Raw genomic sequence first — 27,284 nt, forward strand, 5'->3', positions numbered from 1 at the left:
TAGTAACATTTGTTAAAATACCTATATGAACTTAATGGTATATTTTCCAGTTATAAAAAAGTTATAATTATAAATTTCAGATTATGTTCTAAAAAAAGTAGAAATGACATTCTACGAAGTAGAAAACGAAATCTACTTTTTTCATTGAATCTACAATGTTTAGAATACGTGATCTACGTAAATAGGAGTATTCTACAAATATGTAGAATACACATTCCGCGCTTAACCTAGCATTCTACAATTCTTAGAAATCAAAATCTACACATTAATCTAATTCTAAAACATGTAGAAACCGACTTCTACAGATTTACTATAATGCAGTCAACGCTGTTAGAGGTATTCCAGAGGAAAGTTATGGGAAAATACCAAAATATTTGCACATGCTGCGAGAGGCCAATCCGGGTACACATTCCTCTTACAAGACTGACGTCGATGGTAGATTTCGATATCTGTTTATAGCGTTTGGTCAATCGATCAGAGGCTTTAACACAGTCATGAGGCGTGTCATTGTTGTCGATGGAACATTCTTGAAGAGTAAATTCAAAGGGGTGCTACTGGTTGCAACTGCTATAGATGGAAATTCAAATTTATATCCTATTGCATTTGGGATAGTAGACTCTGAGAATGAGCAGTCTTGGGAATGGTTTATGAGAGAATTAAAAGTTGTTGTTGCTGATGATAATGGTTTGGCTTTTATTTCGGATAGACAAGTGTCAATAGCGAAGGCAGTGGAGAAAGTGTATCCCCTAGCGAGACACGGTATCTGTATTCATCATTTGTTGAATAATGTGATATCATATTTCAAGGGGAAGGGATTAGCTGGGTTGATTTCTAAGGCTTCAAAGGCTTATAGAGTGGTTGATTTCAAGAAGACGTTTGCTCATGTTTGCAATATCAGTCCAGCAATTGGAACGTATCTTATGGAAGCAGATGTCAGAAAGTGGGCTAGATGTCAATTTCATGGATACAGGTATGACATTAGGACAAACAATCCTGCAGAGTCGATAAATTCTGCGTTGCGTTCGCCGAGAGAGTTTCCCGTAATTCCTTTGTTGGACAGTATTAGAGAAATGCTGACACGTTGGTTTTTTAAGCGTAAGAAGTTGATTTCAAAGCACACCCACCGTTTGACCATAGATGTGGAGGAAAAGATTGATAGGAGAATTGGAAAGGGGAAAACTTTCGCAGTTTACCCTGTAACCGATAGCCAGCTGCTTGTTAAAGGCGATACAATTGACTGCTTTGTTGATTTGGACAAACGGACTTGTTCTTGTGGGAAGTACGACCTCTCGAAAATCCCTTGTAGACACGCAATAAAAGCTGGTTTCTTTGTTGGTAGAGAACCATATACATTGACTGATTTTTTGTATACCACGGGAGCTTGGAGAGAAGCTTATCAAGAAAGCATAAATCCCATTTCAGTTCCTGAAGATGGTTGGTCTGTCCCACAAGTTGTGGAAAATTCTGAAGTGCTACCGCCTGAGACAAGAAGATCTCTTGGAAGAAATAGAAAACGCAGATATGAAACTGTTGAAGACAAAATCCGATCATCACAAGGATCACAGGGGGGTCAGTCTCGTAAGTGCAGTAGATGTGGTCTTGGTGGTCATAATAGAGCAACTTGCAAGATGCCAATATAGTGGATTTGTTGGCTGTGTTCTTCACAATTTAGTGAAATTTTAACAAACTTCTTTTGCTTGATTTCTAGTAACTTTGTTTCTGTTTGTGACAACTTTGTTTCAGTTTTTCAGATTATATTTGCTTGAATATTAGTAACTTTGTTTCAGTTTGGGAGGACTTTGTTTAATCTTCATGCCGTATTAACTTGGTTAGGAGATCTGATTCAATCAATCCCTTAAACAAACTGTGATGTCCACGAAGTGTGGATCGATCGATCTGTATATTGAACGGTCGATCCATTGGTCGATCCTGATCAATATGCAAAACAAACAAAAACACGGACAATCTTTTGATCGACCTGGTATAGTTCTCTCGATCGGCAAAGCTCGATCTCGTCCCGACCGATCGATCGAAATTCGGACCGATCGATCCGCAATATGGAACGATCGGTTGCCCTTTGGAACGATCGATCCCATATATGAACCGAATTTAACTCAGCAAAATAGAAAGAATATGATAAAAACCTCCATTTATCCTCTCCTACATGACTATAATTAATAGAATGATAACTTACCATAGGTTATATAATTAATCAAAGTTATGATCCAAACTGGACTAATAAAACATGCAAACAATCGAGATCCGAATTCGAAATGCGCAGAAAACTTAAAAAACCGGTGGAATACAATGGAAAGATATAACTGATACTGATCATTGGTGGTCGTCAGGACTGCAGCTCCTACTCTGTCCTGGTGCTCGTCTGCTCCTATGGAGGCGTGAACCTCGCTCTTCATCGGTTGCTTCATCAGATGGTTCATTTTCTGCGTCGTCTCTAGTCATATCAGCTGCCTCTGAAGTCTTTGGAGCGCGGCAGCAGGAAGGAGTAGGTGGACATCTAATCTTTGCGAGTGCACCCCACACAGTCTGCATCATCGTCGAGAGCTTGATTAATGTATCGGCAGTCCATGCGAACTGCTGCTGCTGTGTACCATCTAATGGTGGTGCTCCAGAATCAAACTGACCAGTATATGGTGGTAACAAATACTCCATAGAAGGGTTTGGAGTATGATCGACTGAGATATCCGGAATGGTGTCATCCTCACATTGTGTCTGTGCAGGACCAGAAGAAGAAGAACCACGACGACGTTTTGAAGCTGGTGGAGGAGGCGTGTAAAGAACTTCAGCAGGAGGCTTGAATTCCATGTTCTCCACAGACGTCAGAGATGTGATAGCGGGTTGTGGAAGCTTGCAGTGAAGGATTGTCCCATCAGGCATGGTAAAACGGTAAATTGTACCAGAATGAAGGATCTTGGTGTTTAGGAAGAACTGGGCATCAAATCTGTCAACCGTATCCACACAAGGAGTATCCGAAAGATCAATACCATGGTGCATGAAGATCCGAGTAAGTAGACTGCCAATAGACTCATCCAAAGGCTTCCTGTCAAGAGGACGAAGACCCCTAAACTTCCTTTCAAACAACATCTGAGCAAACAATGCTCCCATGTTTACCGAAAGCTCTGCTGGAGGTTCATCTGCAACACCATACGTCGGCCTGAGAGCTAATGGCAGCCCGTAGTGAATAAGCTGCGCTTCATCTTCAGTAACTGATCCTGCTTCTGATTTTCCTAGTAGAAGATGACCCAGATATTTTGCTACCACTCGCAAGACCGGGTTTCTGAGCATTGCAAGTTTAGCTTCCCGAGATACATAAGAACTGTCTGCAATCTGGCTCCACAACAAGTAAGCACAAGGGAACTTGGGTAAAGAGCATGCCTCATGTCGGGTCTCAAATCCGAATAGTATACACAGCTCGTGTATAGACATCTCATAAAGCAGTCCTCTACATAGGAATGTAAGTTTACCTTCGCTAGCAACTTTGTTTACCTCGGACTTGTAGTGCAACTCAACTGAAGAGAGAAACTGTATAACCAAGTCTGGATATAATGGTTGTGGATTGTAGCCAAGAGTCCCAAGTCCCATGTTTTTCCACATCTTTTTGACATCCCGCACAATTCCCAACTCCTTTGTAGTGTAATCGCAGATGAACTTTGTTGGTTTAAATCTCATCCGCTGCAAACCATTGTATAGAATGCAGTGGTAATCACTCCAACCAGCATAGTAATCGCGGTGTGCGTAGGATGCAAGTTCTCTCAACTCCTTCTTACTTGAGATTTGTCGGTTATGAATTGTAGGGAGTTTAGAGAATGGAGTCAATGGGTCACGAGGCCAAGGGGCTGCTTCCCGAGGCTCATCACTTTCGGGCTGCGCCGAGGTCGAAGCAGCTGTTTCCTTGGTCTTTTTCGGTAGTCCTTTTTTTACCATTTTCTGCACACAAACCTTTACAAATGAGTTCTCAAATGTAAAACTGAGTAAATTGACATGGACAATGATTCAACACCTATGCAACTCAACAACTAACATTACAGCATCAGTAATCTCACTCTATTAATTCCCAATTTTCGGAATTTTTTTATAAAATAAGTAACCCTAAATTTTTAAATCAAACTTAAAACTACGAATTAAGGCAAGAGCTATATGGAAAATCGTCACTAATCATCACCCTAACACACGATTTAAGCCAAAACGACTTAAAAACACTAAAATTTCACTTTTTGCTATTTAAATTTCGAACTATAAAAGTAGAGATAGAGTTTCATACCTTCACAGATCGACCGAAAGAGTGGTAGATTCGGAATTATCTCACGAAATCGTGTGGGTTAGGCTCAAGAATCGTCCAAATCGGAGTTAAATCGAGAGAGATAGGATTTGTGAAGGGGGTTTTGATTCCATTCTCTCAAGAAAAATTGGGGAAGAAGATAAAAGTGAGGTTTTGATCTCACAATCACGATTTTATGAGTAAAATCGTGTTATTCCGGTTCAATTTAAGTGGGTATTAAACCGGATTTAACCGATGAAAACCATAAAATAGACTTATCAGGGTACGGGATCGATCGATCCGAAATACAGATCGATCGATCTGAAAGCGATCGAGCTTTGCCGAACGAGCGTACTGGAACAGGTCGATCAAAAGATGCTGCGCGTTTTCTGTTTGTTCTGCATAATGCTCAGGGTACGGGATCGATCGATCCGAAAGACAGATCGATCGATCTGAAAGCGATCGAGCTTTGCCGAACGACCGTACTGGAACAGGTCGATCAAAAGATGCTGCGCGTTTTGTGTTTGTTCTGCATAATGCTCAGGGTTCGGGATCGATCGATCCGAAAGACAGATCGATCGATCCCGAACCCTGATCAGGCTTTGCCAAACGAGCGTAATGGAACAGATCGATCGATATACTTAGATTTACCGGATTCGCAATTGTTAATGTTGTCTTTTATTTTGTAAGATCAAGTACTGTATATAGAAAAAAACCATTAAAACACAAACTCCTAAAATCATTACAAAATAAGTTTAAAAAAGCATAACCAACAATAAATCATAAATCATCAATCTCAACATACTCGGCAGGCTTACTACACTTAATAGGTTCATACTTTGACATTCTCTCAATCAGTTCTAGATCATTAGCTGCTTCCCATAGATCCCACATAATCTTTATCCGAGCTCCCCAGATGTTCTCATCATTCACCATAAATATGTCCAACCCAAGCACGTGGCATTCGATGTGTTTTATAGTGTACACACCACAATGACATTGAAGTCGGTTAAGACCACTCATAGGTACATAGGAAACATTGTACGGAGTGATGTGGAGATGCTTCTGTATTGTCAATGACTGCACGGCCTTGACAATCCGAGGAATAAGCTGCGCGAAAGCTTCCACTTCCTTGATTTTTTTTTTACCCCCGCAGTCAAACACCTGGATATTCCTAGTCACAAAACTGATGCATAAAGCAATCCAATGGTTGCAATTGACCCAGACAGGAACGTACATCCGATCCACATCGACATTCCACAACATTTGTGTTCTTCCATGGGAAGGCAGTTCACCTTTACCGTATTGCAGTAGTAATGGATCCATAGTGTATTTTTTAATTCCCTTACAGAAATTCTGGTAATCCTTAGCAATGAGGTCGCTGAAGACGCATGTCATGAAAGCAACACGATCTACGTTCCATCGTTTCAATGTTGTTCTTTCCCGGAAAACATACATTATAGCATCAATTTCCTGCAAAAACGAAGACAAATCTGTAATGTATACAGTAATATAATAGGTAACATTTTATAGAAATAACCAGTCGAATGCTTACGTAGTTTTTAAGCCAACTGCTGGCAGACATAATACGTCCGGCTAGATCACCGTCTAACATAGAAGGACCAATCTGTATAGCTCTGTAAACAAAATACAATGGTAGAGATGTCAATTATTAAGAAAATCAACCGAATGATATATACAAAGGAATAACATACGTTCGTGTATCTTGCCAGTCCTGCATCTTCTTAAAATCTGTAGGATGCACAAACACCAAGCAGCGATCAGGGAAATTTTCGCCGTCTAGCTCTATATCTCGGTCATCTAATCGGACCGCTGGCTTCTTCAATGATTTTTGAAGTTCCAATGAATCTGTTGGCTTCTTCAATGATTTAGGAAGTTCCAACCAATCCAATGAATCTTCGACTTTAGCTTGAGAAGGATTCAAACCTTTCACAAATGTGTCTAATGGAAGGTTCTTCATGCAACTTTCCAAAAACTCTTGTGTACCCATACGAAGATCACTAGCTGATGATTGAGTAACTTTTGCACGAGGTAAATTGACACACGAATCAGCAGTCTTTAACTCTTGGTTTTTTACAGCCTGTTGACAAACACGTACAATTACAAATTACACATACAAGTTTCATGTTCAAAATAGAGAATAGACATAAACGCCAAGTTCGAAATCCATAATAAACATACAAACTTCCAAATACATATTACATCAAACCTAGCTTCAAAGACCTACATTCCATCGCCTAGTTCCAAGCTTTCAACATCTTTTAACTCTTTCTCTTAGTAGTTACCTTTTTCTTTGTTGGAGCAGTTCCTTTTTTGCTGGTGCTAGGACCACTGTTGATTTTGGTCAAGCTAGGACCGCTTGCTTGATCACTCTTTCCCACCAATTCAGTCACCACTAAACTTGTCCTGAGCTGTGTAACCTCAGCCTCAATTTTCCCCAATCTGTCGGTTACAACGGTCTCAAATTGCTCAGTTCTCTCTGAAGCTGTCCTGAGTTGTGTAACCTCAGTCTCAATCTTACCCAACCTGTCCGAGAACTGCTGACAGAATTTCTCCCCAAAAGCAGTAAAAGAAGCTTGTACCAGATCCTCCAAGAAATTTTTCATATCTGTGTCAATATTTCCTTTTGATGAAGCAGCTAGGTGGCACAAAACATTCTTTTTCCTTGACTCTGCTCCTCGGTCTGCATGCTTTCTCTTGTTTCTTCCCGAAACATCAGCTGTGCCATCAACATTCCCTGCAACATGACTATTTTCACCTCTCTCAGTATCAGCTGTTTGATCCTCTCCTTTCTCTTCGCCAGATTCCTCAAATTCAGAGTTCGTACCTTCTTTTACTCCCCAAACATGATTGTTCCAATCATGTTTACTATTGATCATATCTAAAATACGATCTACTCTTTCATCTTTCTTCTCATCCTTCTGTACAAAATCAGTTGCCAAAAGGACCACTCCATCTATGTGGGATTCCATGAATGAATGCAAAATTCCCTACATCAATCAAATCATTAGTAAAGTGAACAAAACAATAAATATTTTAATTTGAAAATAAATTTGCATACGTTTTCTGGGAATAAGTTCTCAACGCCAATGATATCTTCATAAGAACATTTTGCACATCCTCTCCAATTACCACACAGTGGACCTGTAAAATCTTTACTGACTTTTGTGCCACAAATCTCTCCTAAAGCAGGAACAGCTTCCATTATCCAAATTTGGAAACCAAACAAGAATCCTTCCATCAGATACCCCTCTTTCTGCTCTAATTTATGCCTTGTTTTATCAATTTGCTTCAGAAGGAAATCAAACGAATACAGACCCCATGGATAATTCCGAAGCTTCTCCAAATCCATCGCCAACTTCATGTACAGATGCGGGATATTCACCTTCTCATCCTTTCCCATCACCACACCCATAATAACGCAAAGATATATCAGTCTCACCCTATCAACCCAAGTCCAGGTATTGCTCTCTTCCAAATGCTTCTTTTTTATGATCTGCAAATTTATTTTTCCATTTGTCTTTATCTGCTTGCTCCAAAAACCATTATCGTCTTTCCATGTCACTAGCCCACTGTTATTCTCTCGCTTCACTTTCAGACCAGTGACAGCATGATACTCTTGCAATCCAAAACGCAGAGGTCTCCTAGCGAAAGTGAACCACTTCTCATGTCTCTTGCTTGTCATCAACTCCTTACACAAAAAAGAGTGTACCAACCTCGCCGAAAACTTCAGATCATTCTTCTGGATAACCATAATCTGTGAAAAAATGGGATCTTTCATAACTTCATCGAATTCTGGTTCCATTTTTTCTTTTAGCAACTCGAGAAGTTTTAGTCGGCAGCTGTTATTAATCTTCTTAACCTGAGGTTCCAATCCCTCACCGTATAAACGATTAGGCAACTCCAACTCCATACCTGAAATTTGAAAACAATACAACATATATCTATTAATAACAAAAACCTAAAATCCCTAAATCTATCCCGAAAATATGATTTAAACCATGATTGTGTACAAAATCTTCTCTAATCATCACCTTAACACATGATTGAAGTCTAAATATCTTAACTAACTCAAAAATCTACCTTTTACCTTTCTAATTTCAAACTCTAAAAAGAAGTGGAGATAGAGTTTCATACCTTTGCAGAACGAACTAAAGAGTGATAGATTCGTAAAAAGCTCACGAAATTGTATGAGTTAGGCCAAATAATCGTCCAAATCAGAGAATTGAGTGAGTTAGGGTTAATGAACTTTGGGTGAGAATTTGATTTTCTCTCCCTTTGTTCGTGAATGGGAAATTAAGGGTTTTGTCCCAGAGAAATCGAGCTTAAAAAGTTGAAATCATGCTTGGTCGGTTCAAATCAAGTGGGAATCAACCCGGATATAATCATACAAAACCAAAAAAATCGATTTGGGATTCTTTCCTGGGCACGGGATCGATCGATCTATTCTTAGTGGATCGGTCGATCTGTACGGAATCGACCTTCGCCGATCGAGTGAAATGGACCAGGTCGATCAGTATATATTTCGCGTTTTTTTTGTTCTGAATAATTATCGGGATCGATCGATCCACTGTAACTTGTAAATCTGGATCGATCGATCCCGATTGTCGAACTCATTATTTATCTTTTTAAAAAATTACAATTTTAAGGGCATTACTGCCATTTTCGAAAAAATTAGTCTAATCTCTACTAATAAAAGGGACCTTTTGAGGCTCCATAGAGCATCCACATCAGCAAAAAAAAACTTCTTCCGAAAGATGACACGTGACATAAAATATAGTTTTACTAATTTTCGAAAATTATAAATTCTCTACTAATAAAAGGGACCTTTTGAGGCTCCATAGAGCGTCCACATCAGCAAAAAAAAACTTCTTCTGAAAGATGACACGTGACATAAAATATAGTTTTACTAATTTTCGAAAATTATAAATAATATGTAAACATACAGCATAAAAAATAGAAAAACTATATTAAACATATGTAAGATTACCATTTTTCACTTAAAAAAATGACTTATCTCCATAATGTAACATTACCATTTTATAAAAAAAATAAAAACATTATATATAATTTTGAAAATAATAAATATATGTAAACATACAACATAAAAAATGGAAATACTACATTAAACATATGTAAGATTACCATTTTACATTTTTATTTTTAAAAAATAATATGTAAACATACAACATAAAAAATGAAAAAATTACATGAAACATATGTAAGATTACTATTTTTCACTAAAAAAAAACAGTTTATCTCCATAATGTAACATTACTATTTTGTAAAAAAAACATTATATATAATTTCGAAAATAATAAATAATATGTAAACATACAACATAAAAAATAGAAATACTACATTAAACATATATAAGATTACCATTTTACATTTAAAAATAACAATAATATGTAAACATACAACATAAAAAAAATGGAAATCTACATTAAACATATGTAAGATTACCATTTTTCACTAAAAAAAATAGCTTATCTCCATAATGTAACATTACAATTTAATAAAAAAAAGAAAAAAAAACATAAATATAACTATTTGACTATTTGTCCAAATTGTTCTATTAAACATTGTCGTTTTACATTAAAAATGGAAAAATACATTAAAACTTATACATCTATCTTAAAATATAAAATAAAGATATTAACTAAATGAAAGTATAAAAAGAGAAATACTCAATATATAGAAAAATAAATAATAAGTCTATATTATAAATATATAAATATACAAATTATATATACAATAATAAGTAAATGCACAATTTAAAAAAATGGAAAGAGTACATTAAATATTAAACATCTATCTTAAAATGTAAAATATAGATATTAAGTAAACAGAAAGTATAAGAAAAATAAATACACAACTTCAAAACAATGGAAAAAATATATTAAGATTTAAACATCTATCTTAAAATGTAAAATATAGTTATTACGCAAATAGAAAGTATAAGAAAAGGAAATACACAATTTAAAAAAATGGAAAAAGTACATTAGTATTTAAACATCTATCTTAAAATGTAAATATATATTAAAATATAAAATTATTAGTAAATAGAAAGTATAAGAAATAGAAATACACAATATAAATAAAAATAAATAATAAGTAAATATATAATATAGGTAAATACCCAATTTAAAAAATGGAAAATTACATTAAGATTTAAAAATATATCTTAAAATTTAAAATATAGATATTACGTAAATAGAAAGTATAACAAATAGAAATATACAATTTAAAAAAAATGGAAAACGTACATTAACATTTAAACATCTATCTTAAAATGTAAAATAGAGATATTAAGTAAATAAAAAGTACAAGAAATAGAAATACATATACAGAAAAATAAATAATAAGTAAATAATGTAAATATATAATATATGAATTATATATATAATAATAAGTAAATACACATTTTTTTAAGAAAATAGAAAAAGTTCATTAAGCATTAAACATCTATCTTAAAATGTAAAATATATAATATAAGTAAATACACAATTAAAAAAAATGGAAAAAGTACATTAAGATTTAAATATCTATTTTAAAATATAAAATATAGATATTACGTAAGTAGAAATATAAGAAATGGAAATAAACATTTAAAAAAATGAAAAAAGTATATTAAGATTTAAACATCTATCTTAAAATGTACATCTATCTTAAAATGGTAGTAAATTATATAAAAATGGAAATACCACATTAAACAAAAAAAAATGTATAGTTTTACATCAAGAAAGTTCCTATCAAACTCATTATCCCATCAACATCAACCTCACACTATCAAGGAAAACTTCAAAGCACTCGAGCAAAAAAAATAGTTCCACCATCAACTCTTGCCGTCCCAAAAACCTTTAATAACCTTGAAGGAGATTTTTTATAACAACGAACTTTTTGTTAGGTGGATTCATTGTTGGAAAACACGCAACTTCCAAAAGCCAAGCTTATTAATGGGAATTGAATTGTTTTTCATAGACTCAAAAGTATTCTTACAAATTTAAATTAATCTAATCCATAATTTTATTGTTAATATTCATACTAACTCTTTCATGATCAAACCATTACAGTTAATAACCATTCAAGCGTTTATCCCGAAACACTTCCTTCCTCGCCGAATCAGGTATTGGTTCATGTTAGTTTAGTATTATTTTTGGTTTATTAACCGGTTTATGATGGTCCTATTGTAAATATAAATTAAGTTGGTTTGACATATATTATGCTTAAAATAACTTAAATTAAATAATAGTAATATTATGCTTAAAATATAATTTTAGAGAGTTTTCAAATATAGTTTACAGAACATTATAGGTGATGAATTTAATTTATTAAATTTGTTTATTACTTAAAACTAAGTTTTTTTTAAAACATACTAAGTTATAAATATCAATGATGGATTGGTAAGTATAACATGAAGACAAAAATATAAATATTTGATTTTCAAGATAAGAAATTCAGCTTTTATTCAGTTACTCTATATATAATATCTTAATTTTTTTTTTTAAAAATATACATAATTTATATATATAGATTAATCTTACAAACTTAAACTATTATATTATATATGAATAATATTTTTAAATAAAAATAATTTCTGATTAAAATAAATAAATAAAAACAACAAATGGTTATTTTCAAATAATGGATGTAATTTACATTATACTACCATTTAACAAGTATTAGATACGTTTTGATATATCATTATTTTCTATTTCCAGAAAATAATAAATTGTTAAACATCAATATCATCTAGGTTAAGTATACGAACATCACAATTCAAACATCACAAAATTTTTTACATAAACATTATAATACAAAATTTTAATCAAAAAATACAATTCAAAAAAATATATATTCAAAGAATAGTTATATACTTAATATTTGAAAATCAAAGATATTTTTGCTAAAATTGTACTTACCTGGCTAAGGAGATCAACCATCTTTTTACGGATCGATCGATTGTTGAGCATGTGGTCGATCCGAAAATACTCTGCAGTTTAATTAAATATGTAAAACATTAATTCCAACACTCAACAGATAGTTTTGATAAATATGATAACTAGATAGCCAACAAAATTACAAAAAATATTTAAATAGTAAAAAATATATTAATTTAACGTGTTAAAATTTAAAAATAAATTTAAAGTAAGGCATGCATTCTTAACATTTATATAAATATATTTCATAGCCTAAATATAAATAATTTAACAATTTAAATTAGAAAAAAATAAAAATCCGGGCGTAGCCCGGGTTAATCCCTAGTAGGACATAAAGTAGTACAGATTAGTCTAAAGGGACATAGTTACTATTTTTTTGCTCTAAAAAAACAGATTTCCCTTAAAACTATTGTTTACTCGAGTAAAGTTTTGTGTTGGATATGTAAAAACATTACCACTAAACCTACTCCAATATCATTCCTCATTTTGGACTTTTTCTATTGATTAGCGGAAAAGTTATTAAAAAAAAAACTGATTATTTGAATATTAAACAAGTTGGATTTGCTGAGAGGGAAAGAATTAGAAAATGGGTCCCACGATCTCTCAACTTCCCCTCCCGCCACCATTCGGTCCACGCTTATTAGCGTTTACATAGTCTCCGATATTCTTCTTCCCCTCAACCTGTTGACTCCGTCTCTGATCTTGAAAACATGGCTCGGAGGAGGTGGGAGGGGTCGGATAATGTCGGCTCGGCTAATTCTTCACCTGCGATGTCTCCTTCTCATCGTATGACCAACAACGGAGGAGGAATCTCTGGCAGAAGCACGCTCCGGAAGCAAAACGCCGCCGAGCTACTCGCTAAAGTCATGGAGCAGCGTGACTACGACTATGATTACGGCGACGAAGAAGAAGATCTGTACCAGGTGCATCTTCCTCCTCTCTCTCGGGATCGAAAGCGAGATGATAAGCGAGTCGGCAAGGGAACCGTCAGAGGTAAACCGGCTCCGCCGAAGAGACCGGTCTTAATCCCGCCTAAGTTTGACGACGAATCCGACGGCGATGAACCGGTGAAGATTCCTCAAAAGAACGTTAGAGTTCCGGTAACAAAAGCTCCGGCGCTTAAATTTGACGATGAATCCGACGGTGATGAACCGGTGAAGATTTCTCAAAAAAATGTTAGAGTTCCGGCCACAAGAGCGCCGGCGGTCAAATTTGACGATGAATCCGACGGTGATGAACCGGTGAAGATTCCTCAAAAGGACGTTAGAGTTTCGGCGGTTAGACCCGTACTACTCCCGCCTAAATTTGACGATGAATCCGACGGTGACGAAGTCGCAGCCGATTTGCCACGGAATCGAGTGAAGATTCCTGAAGAGAATGCTAGTGTTCAGAAAGAAGCTCCGGCGGGGAAACTGAAAGTGTTATCTCCGCCTAAGTTCGACGGAGACGAGATCACAGCCAATGAGGTCAAGAATCAAGTGGAGGAGATTCCTCAAAAGAACGCTAGTCCTGCACTCAGGGTTAGAGTTCCGGCGTATTCGCGTCGGAATCCGATGGAGGATTCTGAGCAGAACGGCGACAGGAAAGTCAATGTTCAGTTTGACGTGCCGGCGGCGAAACAATCGGAGGCTCAGTTAAAGTATAAGAAAAGGTATTAAAAAAAAAGATTGGAGTTTATACAGATTACGCTAAAGCCTTTGCTTCTTTTGATTGTCTTGTATTTTTGACGAGATTACTGGAAACGAACGAGTAGTTTCAGGTTTAGCTCTGCAGAGACTTTTGCACCGTATCAGGAGGAAGATGATCGAGAAGCTTCGGCCTTGCGTGATGAAGTACGTGCTCTTCTCATAACTCCATGAAAAACTGTTTATTTTTTTGGTTAAAGTGATTGATCTTTCACTTCAAACCAACTTCATTATCATTGCAGTTAGATATGCTTCAAGAAGAAAATGATAATATACTGAATAAGGTCTCTCTCTCTCCCTACCTTTAATATTACTTCATTTGTTTCTGTTTGCTCTACTTGATGCGTATAGTCTTGTGTTACATACATATGCAGCTTCAACGCGCTGAAGAAAGACGAGAAGCAGCAGAAGCAAGGGCTAGAGAACTAGAGAAACAGGTGTTTATGATATATCCAATACAGTTTTGTAGATATGTACGTTTATATAATTATATCATTTGTTGATGTTTATTCTTGAGCTTGGGTATGACTTGCAACAGATTGCTTCTCTAGGTGAAGGTGCAAATTTTGACGTCAAGCTCTTGAAGAGGTTTGGTTTTCTTCTGTCTTCATTAGAACCTTCATTCAAAAAAAAAATTGTTTTTTTTTTCACAAAGTTTGCGCTGTTTCTTCAGGAAAGAAGCAGCATTGCGTCAAAGAGAGGTCCGTCTTGCATTCATATTTGAGTGGATGTTGTTTCGCTTGTTCTATCATGTCCTTTCCTTTTCTTCTGCGAGCTTGTGTTGGCGTCTAAAAGCGATTACTTAATCTACTGCAGGCAGCATTAAGGGCTGCTGAACAGAAAAGAGATGGAAGAAACAAGGAAACTGATGCCTTTTGTGAAGAACTTCAGGTACAGTGCTTTGGTCTGTACTCTAGACTTTATGATACTATAAACCTTTCAACTTGAGAAGGAAATGATTTCTCTTTTGTGTTGATTTTGTGGTCAGAGCTTGAAAGAGGAAACTGAGAAGGCCGTGGAACAGCTCCAGGACGCTCAGGCTGAAACAAAGTCTCTCCGGACAATGATACATAGAACGATTTTGACTCATGAAGAAATGGTTTGCGCACAAACTAAACTAGAATATTGTCATTGACCTCTTAACCGCACCTTCTTTGTTTGATTTACCTATATGATTGACATATCGTAGGAGGAAGTTGTTCTAAAGAGATGCTGGCTTGCTCGCTACTGGGAACTAGCTGTTCAACACGGTTAGAAAATCCCTCTCTCCTTAAATGATGTATTAGAAGAAGTAACCTGCTCAAATCATTCTAGTGCCGGATATGATTTCAAATATGATAAGAGCATATGTCACTACATTGTATACTGACATGGACTAGCTGATCAATTATCTTACGGCAGACTTAACTAGATGGCGTTGATCAATAATATTACTTGCCGCCCTCATTTGAAGATATTTACTTATGCACCTCATTGGTTCACTCTTAGGAATTTATAAGGATATAGCTCCATCAAGACATGAACATTGGTCAGCTTTAGCTCCTCTTCCCTTTGAAGTTGTCATTTCCGCGGCCCAAAAGCCTGAAGACTCCTGGCAGACAGGTTTGGTTCTTGATTTCCCACCAACTTTCTCACAAAACCAAGTGATAATAACATCACATATCTGCCAGATGGTAGCGATCGCACTTGGAGCAAAGTCGTTAGTAAATTCAGTGATGCAAATGGAGACGGGAACATAGAGAGTATGCTTGCTGTTGAAACTGGTTTACGTGAGATAGCATCCTTGAAGGTAAACTATGCCCATATTATAATCTTATTTTGATGTTGTTAACTGAAAAAGTTATTTCTCAGAAGATAATCATCTCATATATATATATATATGATATCATGTGCCTCATAGGTTGAGGATGCTATAATGCTTGTATTTGCCGGGTTCAGACAAAAACATGTAGTCCGACAATCCGACACTGGTAAAATATATCTAAAAATTGATTGACACATATGTGAATGATATACAAGAGACACTCATGTGGTTTTAATATCCAGATCCCAGGGTGCAAGGGGAACCTAAGTTTGCAGAAGCATTTGGTGAGTCCAGTTATTTAAACTGTCTGCCTGACTATCTACACAGAGTGATCATATAAGCAAATAAGCCTCGTAACAAAACATATCCTTGTGGTGCTTCAGCTATACTGTATTTAAATTTTAGGGGCTTACTGACAAAATAGTTCCTCGGAATTTTGAATGCAGAGTTGAGCCACGATGAGAAACAGGATATTCTCTTTAAAGAGGTAACCATTTTTAACCGGGAAAGGCTTTTACTTAGCAGGATCATATTCATTGACTCAAAACACACATGTTTAATGTTGTAGGCATGGCTGATGTACTACTGGAAAAGAGCTAAAATTCACAGCGTGGAGAGTGATATCGCGGAAGACCGTCTTAAGTTCTGGATCAGCCGTATCGCAGAACAGCCAACATCACATGATGCAGTTGATGGTAAGGCTTCTTAGCTAGTTCATATACTTTTTATCTAGTATACAACACACTGATTCTTTCTTTGTTGTATTTTTCCGGGGGCAGTGGAACGAGGTATGAGGGAGCTAAGGAAACTTGGAATAGAACAACAATTGTGGGAAGCATCTCGCGCACAACTCACTGACTCCACTTTTCCTCCTTCTCTTTCAGTTTCTGACTTCTGTGATGGTGACAACCAGTTCTAATCTCCTCTCTGCAAATTATGACACACACACACACACACACAGATATACACGAAGATTATCGAAATCAATCCCTTCCTTCCGAAACTCCGTCGTTAACATCTCATTACTGTTCCAGAGTGTATATGCTTTTTGCTTTCAGACTTATTACTGTGGGCTTCATGCTGTTACTTGTGTAACACTCTTCATTATCATTCTTTACCCAATATATATAAAAAAAACGGTTTGGTTCGGTTTAGAAATTAACCAATGATAATGAAACGGGCCAGTGACGCAACCCGCATTAAGGTGGGCCCCACGGAAATCGAAAGGTAGATCATCCTCCTTATCTTATCCAGACGATAACGATAACACTTGCTCACTGCAACTGCAAAGGCGCCAAACAGAGATAGGCAAAACTGCTTCGAGAATGACGATTGCTCCTTCCTTGTTATCATCATCTTCCTCAGTCTCTCAGTTCCTCCCTGGATTCCCAACCTCCGCTAGGTTCAATGTAGCCGCTTCACGGAGCAGAGCCGTCACCGTCGTCGCTGCATCCGTCACCGACCTATCCAGCGTAGACAGCACGACCATCGCCGTACTCGGAGGCGGATCAGTCGCAGCTCTGGCGACGATCGTTTCCTTGACGGATCCGGAGAGGAGGCGGAAGCTGCAGGCGGAGGAAGTCGGAGGAGGCGACAAGGAGGTGGTGAGGGAGTATTTCAACAGCACGGGGTTCGAGCGGTGGAGGAAGATCTACGGCGAGACTGACGAAGTGAACCGCGTGCAGAAGGATATACGAGTCGGCCACGCCAAAACGGTTGAGAAAACGATGCTCATGCTGACGGAGGAAGGTTCGTTAGCCGGCGTAACGGTCTGCGACGCTGGCTGCGGAACAGGCCTGCTCTCGATTCCACTTGCTAAGGAAGGCGCGATCGTCTCCGCTAGCGATATCTCTGCAGCTATGGTCGCCGAAGCTGAGATGAAGGTGAGGTTTCTTGAATCTGAATCTCTCTGATTGATTGTTGTTACCTAACTCAACTTGGAATATGCGATAGGCAAAGCAGCAGTTAGGATCAGAGAATCTACCGAGATTTGAAGTGAATGATTTGGAGAGCCTAAGTGGGAAGTATAACACTGTTGTATGCCTAGACGTGCTCATACATTACCCTCAGAGCAAAGCAGACGGGATGATCGCACACCTCGCTTCGTTAGCGGAGAAGAGAGTGATTCTGAGCTTTGCACCGAAGACGTTCTATTACGATATCTTGAAGAGGATTGGAGAGCTTTTCCCAGGTCCTTCAAAGGCTACAAGGGCTTATCTACACTCGGAGGCTGATGTTGAAAATGCTTTGCGTAAGGTTGGGTGGAGAATCAGCAAGAGAGGACTCATTACCACTCAGTTCTACTTTTCTAGGCTCATCGAAGCAGTTCCAATGTAGAGCATTTTTGAAAGAAAAAAAACATTCTTATTCATTTTTGAGTAGGAACTATGCCGTCTATGCAAACTTCACTGAGGGTGGTGTCTACAAACAGGCCAATTCGTCAAGACTCAGTTCATAGTTATATAGCTGTTCACTGTTTGATGTAATCAAGTGTAATATGTAACTTCACTATATGATCAGAACTCTTGCAGAAGATTTGCTACAATCATTTTGAATGCCTTAAACCAAACTTGGGCTAACATATATACCTTTATCTTAGTGAAAAATGAACATAGCAAGTACAAACGGTATATGATGATGATACTACATAAGTGAGTTTTGATTGTCATTACAGTAGAGAATTACAAAGAGAGAGAAAAAAACAAAAGCGGGAATAAATATGTTTGTCTGCCTTTACCTACTCTTGCAAAATGAAGGATCCTTTGATTGGTTTATCAAGTGTAGATTGAGGAAATATATTCAAAGGAGAGAACACATCGTTGTTGATGCTTGACGATGAAGGCGCCGGTTTGAACTCGTACGGGCCTTCCTTTGGTCCCCACACCTGAAAGATGAGGCAAGAAACCCCAGATCAAATGAAAGTTCTCTGTACCAAGAAAAAACGAGAATGCATGAGGAGGGAATAGGATTGAACCTGGTTTCCATCATCATCAAACCCGCGATCCCAGAGATGTATCTCATTGTTTTTCAGGACTGTAAGATCAGATGTACAATAGCTTGCACCATTCTTTTCATTTCAAGATGCATAGAAAGAAGAAACAAACGTTGGTAACATAAATAAAGTGTACATTTGAATCATGAAGTGTGTGGAGTTTTGATGTCTCAGAAAAAAAAAACATACCCATGAATTTGGGAAACCACCAGGTGGAGCTGATCCTTCATACAAGCAACGCTTTCCGCGGTCACAACAGCTAAGTTGTATGGTTGTCAAATGCTCTCCTATGTCCTGTAACTCGATGCAATCAAACTTTGTGACACCAAAAAAAAAGCAACATTCAAGGACTAGCATCAACTCTATAGCAGTGACTTACACCAATAACTTCTTCGGGAAGTGGGCGTTGGTCCTTTGGGCGGTCACAGAAATTTTTGTACTCCTCAGCATCTCTGATTGCATATGAGCTCACCTGGTGAATTAAAAAGAAGAAGATAAAACACTGTTTAGAACCACTCTCTTGATAATACAACATAAAAGGTTAGGACATGTATGAATCATATCCTCACCTCGACATCACATTTCAGTTCCTTTGGGCAAGGCTTAACCATATACAATCTCTGCAATCCAAACAGAGATATAATTATCAGAGAACTGGTTCACAAGGATTCAGACATGAAGAACAATGATAAGGTGCTAAAAAGCATACTTGCCGAAAGGGTTTTTGAGGAGTTCTCCAAAATGCCTGATCACAAAGATTAACATAACATATACAAACAAGGTTATACATACACTTTCGTAATACACAAAATGAAGAAGAAGCTGAAACTACTGACCTGTTCGAGATACAAAACCTGCGAACCATCCACCATCTCAGCTGCTGGGCAGCTCATCATTCTGCACACATAATTCAAAAGCTTATAACAACATTTTTAGAAGACTATATTACTTACCAATATAATACCATATGAAGGTTTTTTTCAATGTGTGAAACAAACTCACAAAGATAGAAACGTCAAGCTTAACAGTTAAAACCAAAAAAGCACATACAGTTTAAACCAATTCTTCATCAATGATTGATCAAGATAACAATACAAACCTTATGTTGAAGTAATTATCAGGATCCCTTGATGCTTGCTCCTTAGAAAACTTTGAAAACAAAACCTTGAATCAGCACAAAGTTTTCATCTTTTTGGTAAAATTATGAAACTGAAGATGAGACCTTTTCGCCGCTGAGAGAGCGAGAGACGACGTGAGAGTGGTCCCAGCGAGTGGTGGATTTCGTGAGACGCTTCAGGAGAACAGCGCCGCCGATCAGAACCAGCGTCTTCACTACCAAACCAGGAGCCCTGCTCCACCCGGACGAACTCGACTCCGGATCCGAACCTGACCCGGTACCCATAAAAAAAAAGAAGCTTCCTTTCGTCTCAGTTCAATCCTTGTAACGTTAGCATCTGACGTTTCCTCAAGATCGAAAGAAAGGCCTTAGCTTTAGCCGAATCAAAAAGCTCGTGAGAGCAGAAGATGGATGAGGAGAACGTGACGACAATCGGCGTTTTTCGGATTCGAACACGAGAGAGTTTGGGAACTAGTGGTGAGGTTACTTGCCACGTCATCATTTTTAGCCCCCAAAAAAAACTATTTTTTTTTCCTCATAACATCTAACTCAATGGGTACATTGCATTAATCAGTAAGATAAATCGACTTTAATCAGTCCAAATGGAAAAAAAAAGTACATAGTTTCACGATTTACTTCAAATGTAATCAAAGTATAATCTTACAAAATTGGAAAAAAACAAAACAGTTTTGAGGTGGGTTTGGACTGTTTACGTGTCTTGTGAGTTGTGACTTGTAATCCATTTCTGTTCATGTGATGTACGCTTGAGAATTTGACGAATCATGTCTTCTTTGTAGATGATGTCTTCTTCAAGCAAGGAATCAAAGAGGAGGATGGGATGTCTCGAATAACTTTGTACCATCTCTTTGTTGTAGGCTTCTTTGTTTCCTGATCAGTACTTGTTATTTTATTTTCAGAGAGTGTTTCCACATCCAGCAGTAATTCCTTAAGACTTTCCATCTGTTTTTAAAAAAAAAATGTCACTACTACAAAAATTTATAAATATGAAGCTGTAAAAGTAAAACTGAGCTTATTCAATGTAGCTTACCATGATGTATCCAAAATCATATGGATCAAGCTCTTTCATGATCATTGCTGCATATTTATCAACCATGTTCTGTGTGGTGGATTGAGTGTTTGCGGATGCAGTAAGCCTTATAAACTGTGTGATCAACAACAAAAATAGAAAACATAACAAAGTTTACCAAATTTCCCAAAAACTTAAGAGAAAATTAGTCTACAAGCTTCCTTTTTACCTGTTTAACTTCTTCTTCTGATAGTCTACCATCACCATCCTTATCTGCCCTGCATTTCACAAACTCTATTGATTCAACTTTACAACTCAATCTCTGATCACTCAAGTAGATATTGTAGAGATAAATAAAACGAAAGACTTAGTTAAACAAACACCCTTACATGTCAAAGAACATCCTAAGCCTGGAGTCAAAGCATTGATCATTTATTTGACACCATAATTCCAATAGTTCACTTTTACTAACCCCCTCACATGATATATCTCTTTGACTTGCCAATGTGTAAAACAATCCCAAGGCAAATTCCTTCGAGTTTATACCTGCCATATTAATGTTTTTTTTTTGTAGACTAATATGATTAAATTTGCTTTTTAATAAGATGTATATAAACTATATATAGTTATGCAGTTTGATTTACCTAGGCATTCACCAAAATTTAACGGATCTAGCAATCCACCAGTTTTGGCAGTCATCTTATCAAACCGCCTCTCCACGGCGATCCAACCAGCATCGGTCATGCTGATGAACATTGTAAAACCTTTCAAGGCCTCTGACGAGTCAAACTTCGATCTTGATGGTTCATCGAGTGTACGACGATTCACCACAGACTTCTTCCTCGACTCTTGCCGCCTCCGTACCATCGGCTCTGCGTTCTCCTCAACGACCACGTTGTTTCCCACAATGTCTAGCGTGATGGTCACGTACTCCGTTGCGTCCTCAGGGACTTTCATTTCCGGATTTTGGTGGATCGGTGGTGACGATGGTCTGCTCATCGAATCTCTGTGAGGTATTAAGTCGTTGCTCCAGTCATCTCCCTCCGGGTTATAGTCGGTCACGTCAAAGCTCACTGGTCTCTCCATATTACGCTCTGCCTAAAAATTTTAGTTCCTTTTGGACAAGAAAGTTAACCTGGGAATTGATGATTTCTTGGAATGTCTACAAAAACATGATTGTTTTTTTCTTGCATTTCAAGTCAACGATTAACTTGTTGGGATAACAGAACTAGTCTTACGAAAATATAGTTTTTTTATATACTTAGTCTTTTTTTTTGGTCAAACACGAATACTTTTCTTTTATTTTTATTTTTTATACTGTTTTACGTAAAACGATATTCTATTAAATAACTGAATGGATACAACGTTTATGAACCAGAAAAAAAGTCTTAACAAAAACAAGAAACAGAATGAAAGTCTTACAAAACAAGAAACAGAATGAACCAATTGGACTTTTCAAACATTTTTAAAAAGTCAAAATGTATAACCATTTTCAAACATTATCATCTACCCTCAAATATTGGTTAGGCGGTATTGGTCGGCCCAATATTGGCAAGGTCTGTGATAGGCCTTTCTACTTCACGCCATCCATCGAAACACTCGTGGGTCGTGGCTTGTGTATGGTTACGTAGGTAGGTGTAATAATGTTTTAACCATTTTCTCCACGAGAGTCTGTAGTAGTGTTTCTAACGTGCCATAATATATGGGTAGGCCTTGCACACAAAAAGATAAATAGATAAAAACCAAACCAAACCACACAAAGAAGAGAACATGGTAGTTCTTTATTACACGATGATTAAAATCTCAGTAAACAAGAAACAGATGAAAGACTCGATGAGACATTACAACAAGAGAGCAGTGTCCTTATAACCGCGACCAATATTTTATTAAGAAACTTCAGTAATGCATAACATACACAACTGAAGTCAGATTTTGGTCCGAATAAGTCTGATGATGACTCAGGAAGAAGCAGCCTTGGCAGCCTCAAGTCTGGAACTAACAGCCTCCCAAGACACAAGATTGTTCATGAATGTCTTTATGTAATCCGGTCTGCGGTTCTGCTCATATACAAAAATATTACAACAATCAACAAAAGAAAGATACTGGCAAAGAAACAAAAAAATGACCGCTATGATGAAAATATTATTACCTGGAAGTCGAGATAGTATGCATGCTGTTTGTTGTTGCAAAAGGAAGAAAAGAAGAGATCAGCAAAAATTTATAGGTCCCAAGGCAAATATTTTATATGGTATCGGTTATAAAAATGTTTATTTTACCTCCCAAACATCAATGGTAAGCAATGGCTGCAAGAAATAACAACCAAGATTAGTTTGAAGGATTTGTAATCATTCGTTAAGTAATATTTGATCAAGTGAAACTCTGTATTCAAGTTCATGGTTAAAAAAACTTACGAAAGAGCCAAGCACAAGGGGGTTCACAGCATTTGGAGTTTTCACTACTTTGAGTTTGTTGTCTGCGTCTGAAAGAGATATAAGACGAGTTAGGAACAAAATCAAAATAGTTATGTGAAGCTCTTTCATCTGAATCACTTGAAGGGAAAAAAAAAACTGAAACCATCAACTTACAAGCAAGCCAGGCCCAGCCAGCTCCAAATTGAGTGGCAGCAGCGGCATTGAACTCATCATAGAACTTTTCATAAGAAGTGAAATCTCTTTCAAGCAGAGCAAGAAGCTCTCCTGATGGTTTTCCTCCACCACCGGGTTTCATTGATTCCCAGAAGAACTCGTGGTTCCACGCCTATATACATCACTGGATCAGCTAAACACACCCTTTTAATAGCTCAAAATCAACTTTATTACCTGAGCAGCGTTGTTGAAAGGAGGGAGGAGGTCGCCGTTGTTGTAAGTGTTTTGGATGATATGCTCCAAGGGCTTTCCTTCAAGCTCGGATCCAAGAACCTGTTTCTTGAGGTTGTCCACATAAGCCCTGTGATGTTTTCCCCAGTGAAACTCCAGAGTTTGTTTGCTCATATGCGGCTCCAAAGCATCCTTTGTTTTCCAATATTATACCAAACAACTTCATCAATTTAACTCTCATTCCAATAGGTCCAATAAAGCATGATTAACCCTGTCTCTTAGTCGGGGTTCTTAACTCATGATTTAACATTTTTTTTTCTTTTTTTTACATTTTTTTTCTCTTATATCTCTTATTTAAGAGAATGTTCTTAGATTTTCTTAGTTAAAATCTAAGAAAAATTAAGAACTGTCTCTTAACCAAAGATAAAAATTCCAGTTAAAAGACTAGGATTAATCATGATCACTAAGATCAGACCAAGGAACAATTTTATTGGTCACGAAGTCTTACAATATCAACGGTCTTATTTGAACTAACACCAAACAACAATTTTGTTAAACACTTATATGTTTGACTATGTCCATTTAATTAGATGAGTTCATTTGTAACGCTTTTGACGAGGATAAAAATGTAATTTGATGGCTAGTGTGGGAATACCAAGTAATAGTGTTACCTAATCATATAATCCCATCAACACAAAATGACATTTGCACAAGACAATACCAATTGATTTGAAGAAACAGATAAAACTAAATCATACCAGAGGGTATGGAGGTGGCTTAAGGACGTAGTTTGCGGTTACAGCAGCTGAAGCAGCCATTTCTCTTTTGGGAATGAAGCTGCACATTTCAGACAACGTAACATCGAGATGTACAGAAATTAGTCAATATCGTTACAAATCACAGAAACATAGATCGATATATACAAAACTAAATTAAAATGAAGGTTCTATGAACAAAGAGTAAGAGATCAGCAAAACTTGAACAGGAAGCAACAAAGTGGATCGGAGATAGGGAATCAGACAGAACCTCTGGTTCCAAGGCAAGTGAGGAGAGCACACGCCAGTGGTATCTGTGGTTTGGGTTTTATGTTTGAGGATGCCCTTTGATATGGCTTTGCATCGTACATGTGGCAGACTTGCAGTACGTATCATTTGTACTATCATTATCTCTTTGCAGTACAGTTTTTTTTTCCTTCATTTGGAGGCTCCTAGAGTCTCATTATGTCCTCATAATTGTATTAAAAATTAGTTTTTAAACTATTTTTTCAGCTTGTTATACTTTTGGTTTACTAACTCAATTATGAAAACAAAAATACAAAACATAAAACGTGTTTTATAATGATTCTGCAGCTCAGTTGGTTAAGACATTTGTATTTGCAAAAAAAAAACTATAGTGAAAAAACTTCTAGATAAAAAAAATAGTGAAGATATATCACTTTTTTTTTTAAATAAAATATTTAAATTATTTTTAAAGATGTTTTTTCTTATCATTTGATCAAAAGTTTGTCTTGAGTTGTATTGTTTCTATTTCTTTATTCATAACAATTTAAAATTTCGAAAATGGTATAAAAGTTAATTGTTTTCATGGTATGTAATAGCATACGTTAAGAAAAAATGAAAAAGCCGACATAAATATTTATTATGGACACTGGGGCACATATCCTCACTCAAAGCTCAATGAAATTACTTTCTCTCTTCTTGTTTTGGGTATGACCTTGAGGTGATATCACAAAGAGAAGGGCTTCTCGTACACATCAAATGCCTCGTTAGCGCTCAGTTGTGGTTCCTATTCAACATATGAATGTCTTATCATCAATTTAAATCAACTTAATCTTTGACGAAAATTATTACTTTTACTTTAGTAAGTTAAAGTAATAATTAGAAGAAGAATAAAAATGAATGGATCACCTGAGTCTTTTGTGGGGCTTCCTCACTCGCAGATGGAGCAGCGCCTAAGATGAGCAAACCAAGAAGAGTATTGAGAAAATCGCTGTCCACTTCAACAAGCTCTCTACCTTTGTTTGTGTCGAAGATCTCATGAACTGTTGATCGCATCGCACTCAGTAAGCTCCCATAAGTAGTTCCGTGTCCACGTTCTATGGCTTGAATGAATGCATACGTCATTGCACCCGTCCACGCACTCCCCGACAATTGCTGCATTACACAACTTTATATTGTAGTTACATTTATATATAGAGTAATTAACTACACTATAAATTTGTTTCGGATTTAGAGATAAAATATGAGCCAAAATTCAGAAATATACAGGAGTGTCAACTGAGGTCTGGTCATCGTCGCATCCAGTGAAGGAGAAGACTTCACCGCCACTCGAACCTTTCCACATCCCTGATGGAGGCCGATGGTCTTCCCACTCGTACTTTCCGGGTCTACTCAATTAATGAAATCAAGGAACGATCACGAGACAAATAGTTAAGAACCTATATAAGAATTATACGGTCTCCACTTTTTTACGTTTGCATTTAGAAGCCATACTATGTATTTTTCACCTGTAATAGTGTTTGTTTGCTAGTTGGAGCGACAAAATAATAGTACCCAGTTATCTTTAAATAAAACTAGCTACAACCTCTAACGTCTTTATCATTCTGTTTTGTAAATATGAAACGCAACCACGAAATGAAAAAAAATGTAGTAGTTCATTTTTTTACATTCGTGTTTGAGTCTTCAATTAACAAGATTATGAGTAACCGTACCTCTCCATTCTACAAAGGTAGGGCAAGTCCATGACGGTGCCACTATGACAAGCGTCAATGATGGCATGGAGCTTGACTCCATAAGGGAGAGGACGTACGAGTGTAGCATTGATCTCGTCGTCTACAATGACACCTGAGGTCGCGTGGTCAACAGGAAGAAGAGTCTCATCGAAGCCATCCACCTCGTCTCCGTTGAGGTCCGCTTGGTTGTTTCCATGACCGGAGAAATGGAAGACTAGTGAATCTCCTGGTTTGCAGCCCAAAACCAGCCAATGCATTGCCATTGTTATATTGTTCCTCGTTGGCCATCTTAATGGATCCGCTTCTTCTTCTACAACACATTTATCACTTTCAACATTATTTTTACTCAAATTAGAGTTTTCTGTGTGGTTTTGATTTTACTCCCAAACGTTTTAAAAATGTTTTTTCTTAGTGCACTTCTTTACATATGTTTCAAACAGAACATTCTGAACTATAAACTGATTTGATCAATCATATGCCCTTCATGACCTATAGCTCGTTAAATCTTATCTGACCATATAATAAATCATTTTAGTTACTCCAAAAGCTCATTAGTAAAACAATATAATGAAAGTAAATAGTATTTATAGTTTGATTTGAAAACTAAACCAGAACACACCAAATAAAACTATACCATGAACTAGCTTCCAAAGATTTTGAAGTTTTAAATCAATAGATTCAGAACCAAGTGTTTTATACCAAATAGAATTTAGTAGATAAAAAAAATTTGACTATAATTAGCCTTCGATAATAAGGAGATTAGCCACCAGAAATGGTCATATCAAGAAAACATGAAAGATGCAGAGGACATATAGTAATAATACCTGTGAGCATAAGAATGCAAGACTCGGGGAACTTGAAACGCTTCATCA

General features: G+C 36.8%; 6 protein-coding genes across 13 annotated transcripts; 2 read left to right on the forward strand and 4 right to left on the reverse strand.

The window, feature by feature from the left end:
• Window positions 1-691: 691 nt before the first annotated feature.
• LOC117132771 lies at window positions 692-8,969 on the reverse strand. Of its 4 annotated transcripts, none has more exons than XM_033287748.1 (6): window positions 7,359-8,969; window positions 6,583-7,287; window positions 5,992-6,377; window positions 5,832-5,913; window positions 5,218-5,749; window positions 692-1,000 (listed from the first exon to the last, which is right to left on the reverse strand). In XM_033287748.1, the coding sequence occupies exons 1-6, from the start codon at window positions 8,235-8,237 to the stop codon at window positions 840-842; spliced, it is 2,745 nt and encodes a 914-aa protein (XP_033143639.1). In that variant the 5' UTR covers window positions 8,238-8,969; the 3' UTR covers window positions 692-839. The 4 variants fall into 4 exon arrangements, with proteins under 4 accessions (XP_033143639.1, XP_033143640.1, XP_033143644.1 ...); XM_033287749.1 differs by having other exon boundaries at window positions 692-1,086; window positions 5,610-5,749; window positions 7,359-8,968; XM_033287753.1 differs by having other exon boundaries at window positions 851-1,989; window positions 5,425-5,749; window positions 7,359-8,968.
• Window positions 8,970-12,671: 3,702 nt separating this feature from the next.
• LOC103862852 (coiled-coil domain-containing protein SCD2) lies at window positions 12,672-16,881 on the forward strand. Of its 3 annotated transcripts, none has more exons than XM_009140566.3 (16): window positions 12,679-13,891; window positions 14,000-14,072; window positions 14,168-14,209; window positions 14,300-14,362; window positions 14,464-14,513; window positions 14,599-14,626; window positions 14,742-14,816; window positions 14,914-15,024; window positions 15,115-15,175; window positions 15,414-15,527; window positions 15,596-15,714; window positions 15,826-15,895; window positions 15,972-16,013; window positions 16,176-16,216; window positions 16,298-16,424; window positions 16,509-16,881. In XM_009140566.3, the coding sequence occupies exons 1-16, from the start codon at window positions 12,951-12,953 to the stop codon at window positions 16,646-16,648; spliced, it is 2,097 nt and encodes a 698-aa protein (XP_009138814.1). In that variant the 5' UTR covers window positions 12,679-12,950; the 3' UTR covers window positions 16,649-16,881. The 3 variants fall into 3 exon arrangements, 2 of the variants coding, with proteins under 2 accessions (XP_009138814.1, XP_009138807.1); XM_009140559.3 differs by having other exon boundaries at window positions 12,681-13,891; window positions 13,994-14,072; XR_631831.3 differs by lacking the exon at window positions 16,509-16,881 and having other exon boundaries at window positions 12,672-13,891; window positions 13,994-14,072; window positions 15,972-16,082; window positions 16,298-16,343.
• Window positions 16,882-16,989: 108 nt separating this feature from the next.
• On the forward strand, window positions 16,990-18,298 carry LOC103862873 (magnesium protoporphyrin IX methyltransferase, chloroplastic). The gene is made up of 2 exons (XM_009140581.3): window positions 16,990-17,612; window positions 17,683-18,298. Exons 1-2 carry the CDS (start codon window positions 17,055-17,057, stop codon window positions 18,064-18,066), a joined length of 942 nt encoding a protein of 313 aa, XP_009138829.1. The 5' UTR covers window positions 16,990-17,054; the 3' UTR covers window positions 18,067-18,298.
• A 43-nt stretch (window positions 18,299-18,341) lies between these two features.
• On the reverse strand, window positions 18,342-20,311 carry LOC103862882 (chromophore lyase CRL, chloroplastic). The gene is made up of 9 exons (XM_009140591.3): window positions 19,944-20,311; window positions 19,821-19,870; window positions 19,558-19,618; window positions 19,431-19,466; window positions 19,291-19,341; window positions 19,101-19,193; window positions 18,911-19,015; window positions 18,704-18,796; window positions 18,342-18,613 (listed from the first exon to the last, which is right to left on the reverse strand). Exons 1-9 carry the CDS (start codon window positions 20,121-20,123, stop codon window positions 18,467-18,469), a joined length of 816 nt encoding a protein of 271 aa, XP_009138839.1. The 5' UTR covers window positions 20,124-20,311; the 3' UTR covers window positions 18,342-18,466.
• Window positions 20,312-20,404: 93 nt separating this feature from the next.
• On the reverse strand, window positions 20,405-22,341 carry LOC103862893 (respiratory burst oxidase homolog protein C). Its single transcript, XM_009140603.3, has 5 exons — window positions 21,510-22,341; window positions 21,255-21,411; window positions 21,095-21,143; window positions 20,887-21,000; window positions 20,405-20,798 (listed from the first exon to the last, which is right to left on the reverse strand). The coding sequence occupies exons 1-5, from the start codon at window positions 21,949-21,951 to the stop codon at window positions 20,619-20,621; spliced, it is 942 nt and encodes a 313-aa protein (XP_009138851.1). The 5' UTR covers window positions 21,952-22,341; the 3' UTR covers window positions 20,405-20,618.
• Window positions 22,342-22,578: 237 nt separating this feature from the next.
• On the reverse strand, window positions 22,579-26,874 carry FSD1 (fibronectin type III and SPRY domain containing 1). Of its 3 annotated transcripts, XM_033289310.1 has the most exons (9): window positions 26,858-26,874; window positions 24,708-24,740; window positions 24,440-24,518; window positions 23,685-23,873; window positions 23,451-23,622; window positions 23,277-23,344; window positions 23,142-23,168; window positions 23,015-23,038; window positions 22,579-22,922 (listed from the first exon to the last, which is right to left on the reverse strand). In XM_033289310.1, exons 3-9 carry the CDS (start codon window positions 24,497-24,499, stop codon window positions 22,824-22,826), a joined length of 639 nt encoding a protein of 212 aa, XP_033145201.1. In that variant the 5' UTR covers window positions 24,500-24,518; window positions 24,708-24,740; window positions 26,858-26,874; the 3' UTR covers window positions 22,579-22,823.
• Between the last annotated feature and the right edge of the window lie 410 nt (window positions 26,875-27,284).

This window comes from Brassica rapa, chromosome A01 (genome assembly GCF_000309985.2).
Source record: "Brassica rapa cultivar Chiifu-401-42 chromosome A01, CAAS_Brap_v3.01, whole genome shotgun sequence".
Classification (NCBI taxonomy): Eukaryota; Viridiplantae; Streptophyta; class Magnoliopsida; order Brassicales; family Brassicaceae; genus Brassica; species Brassica rapa.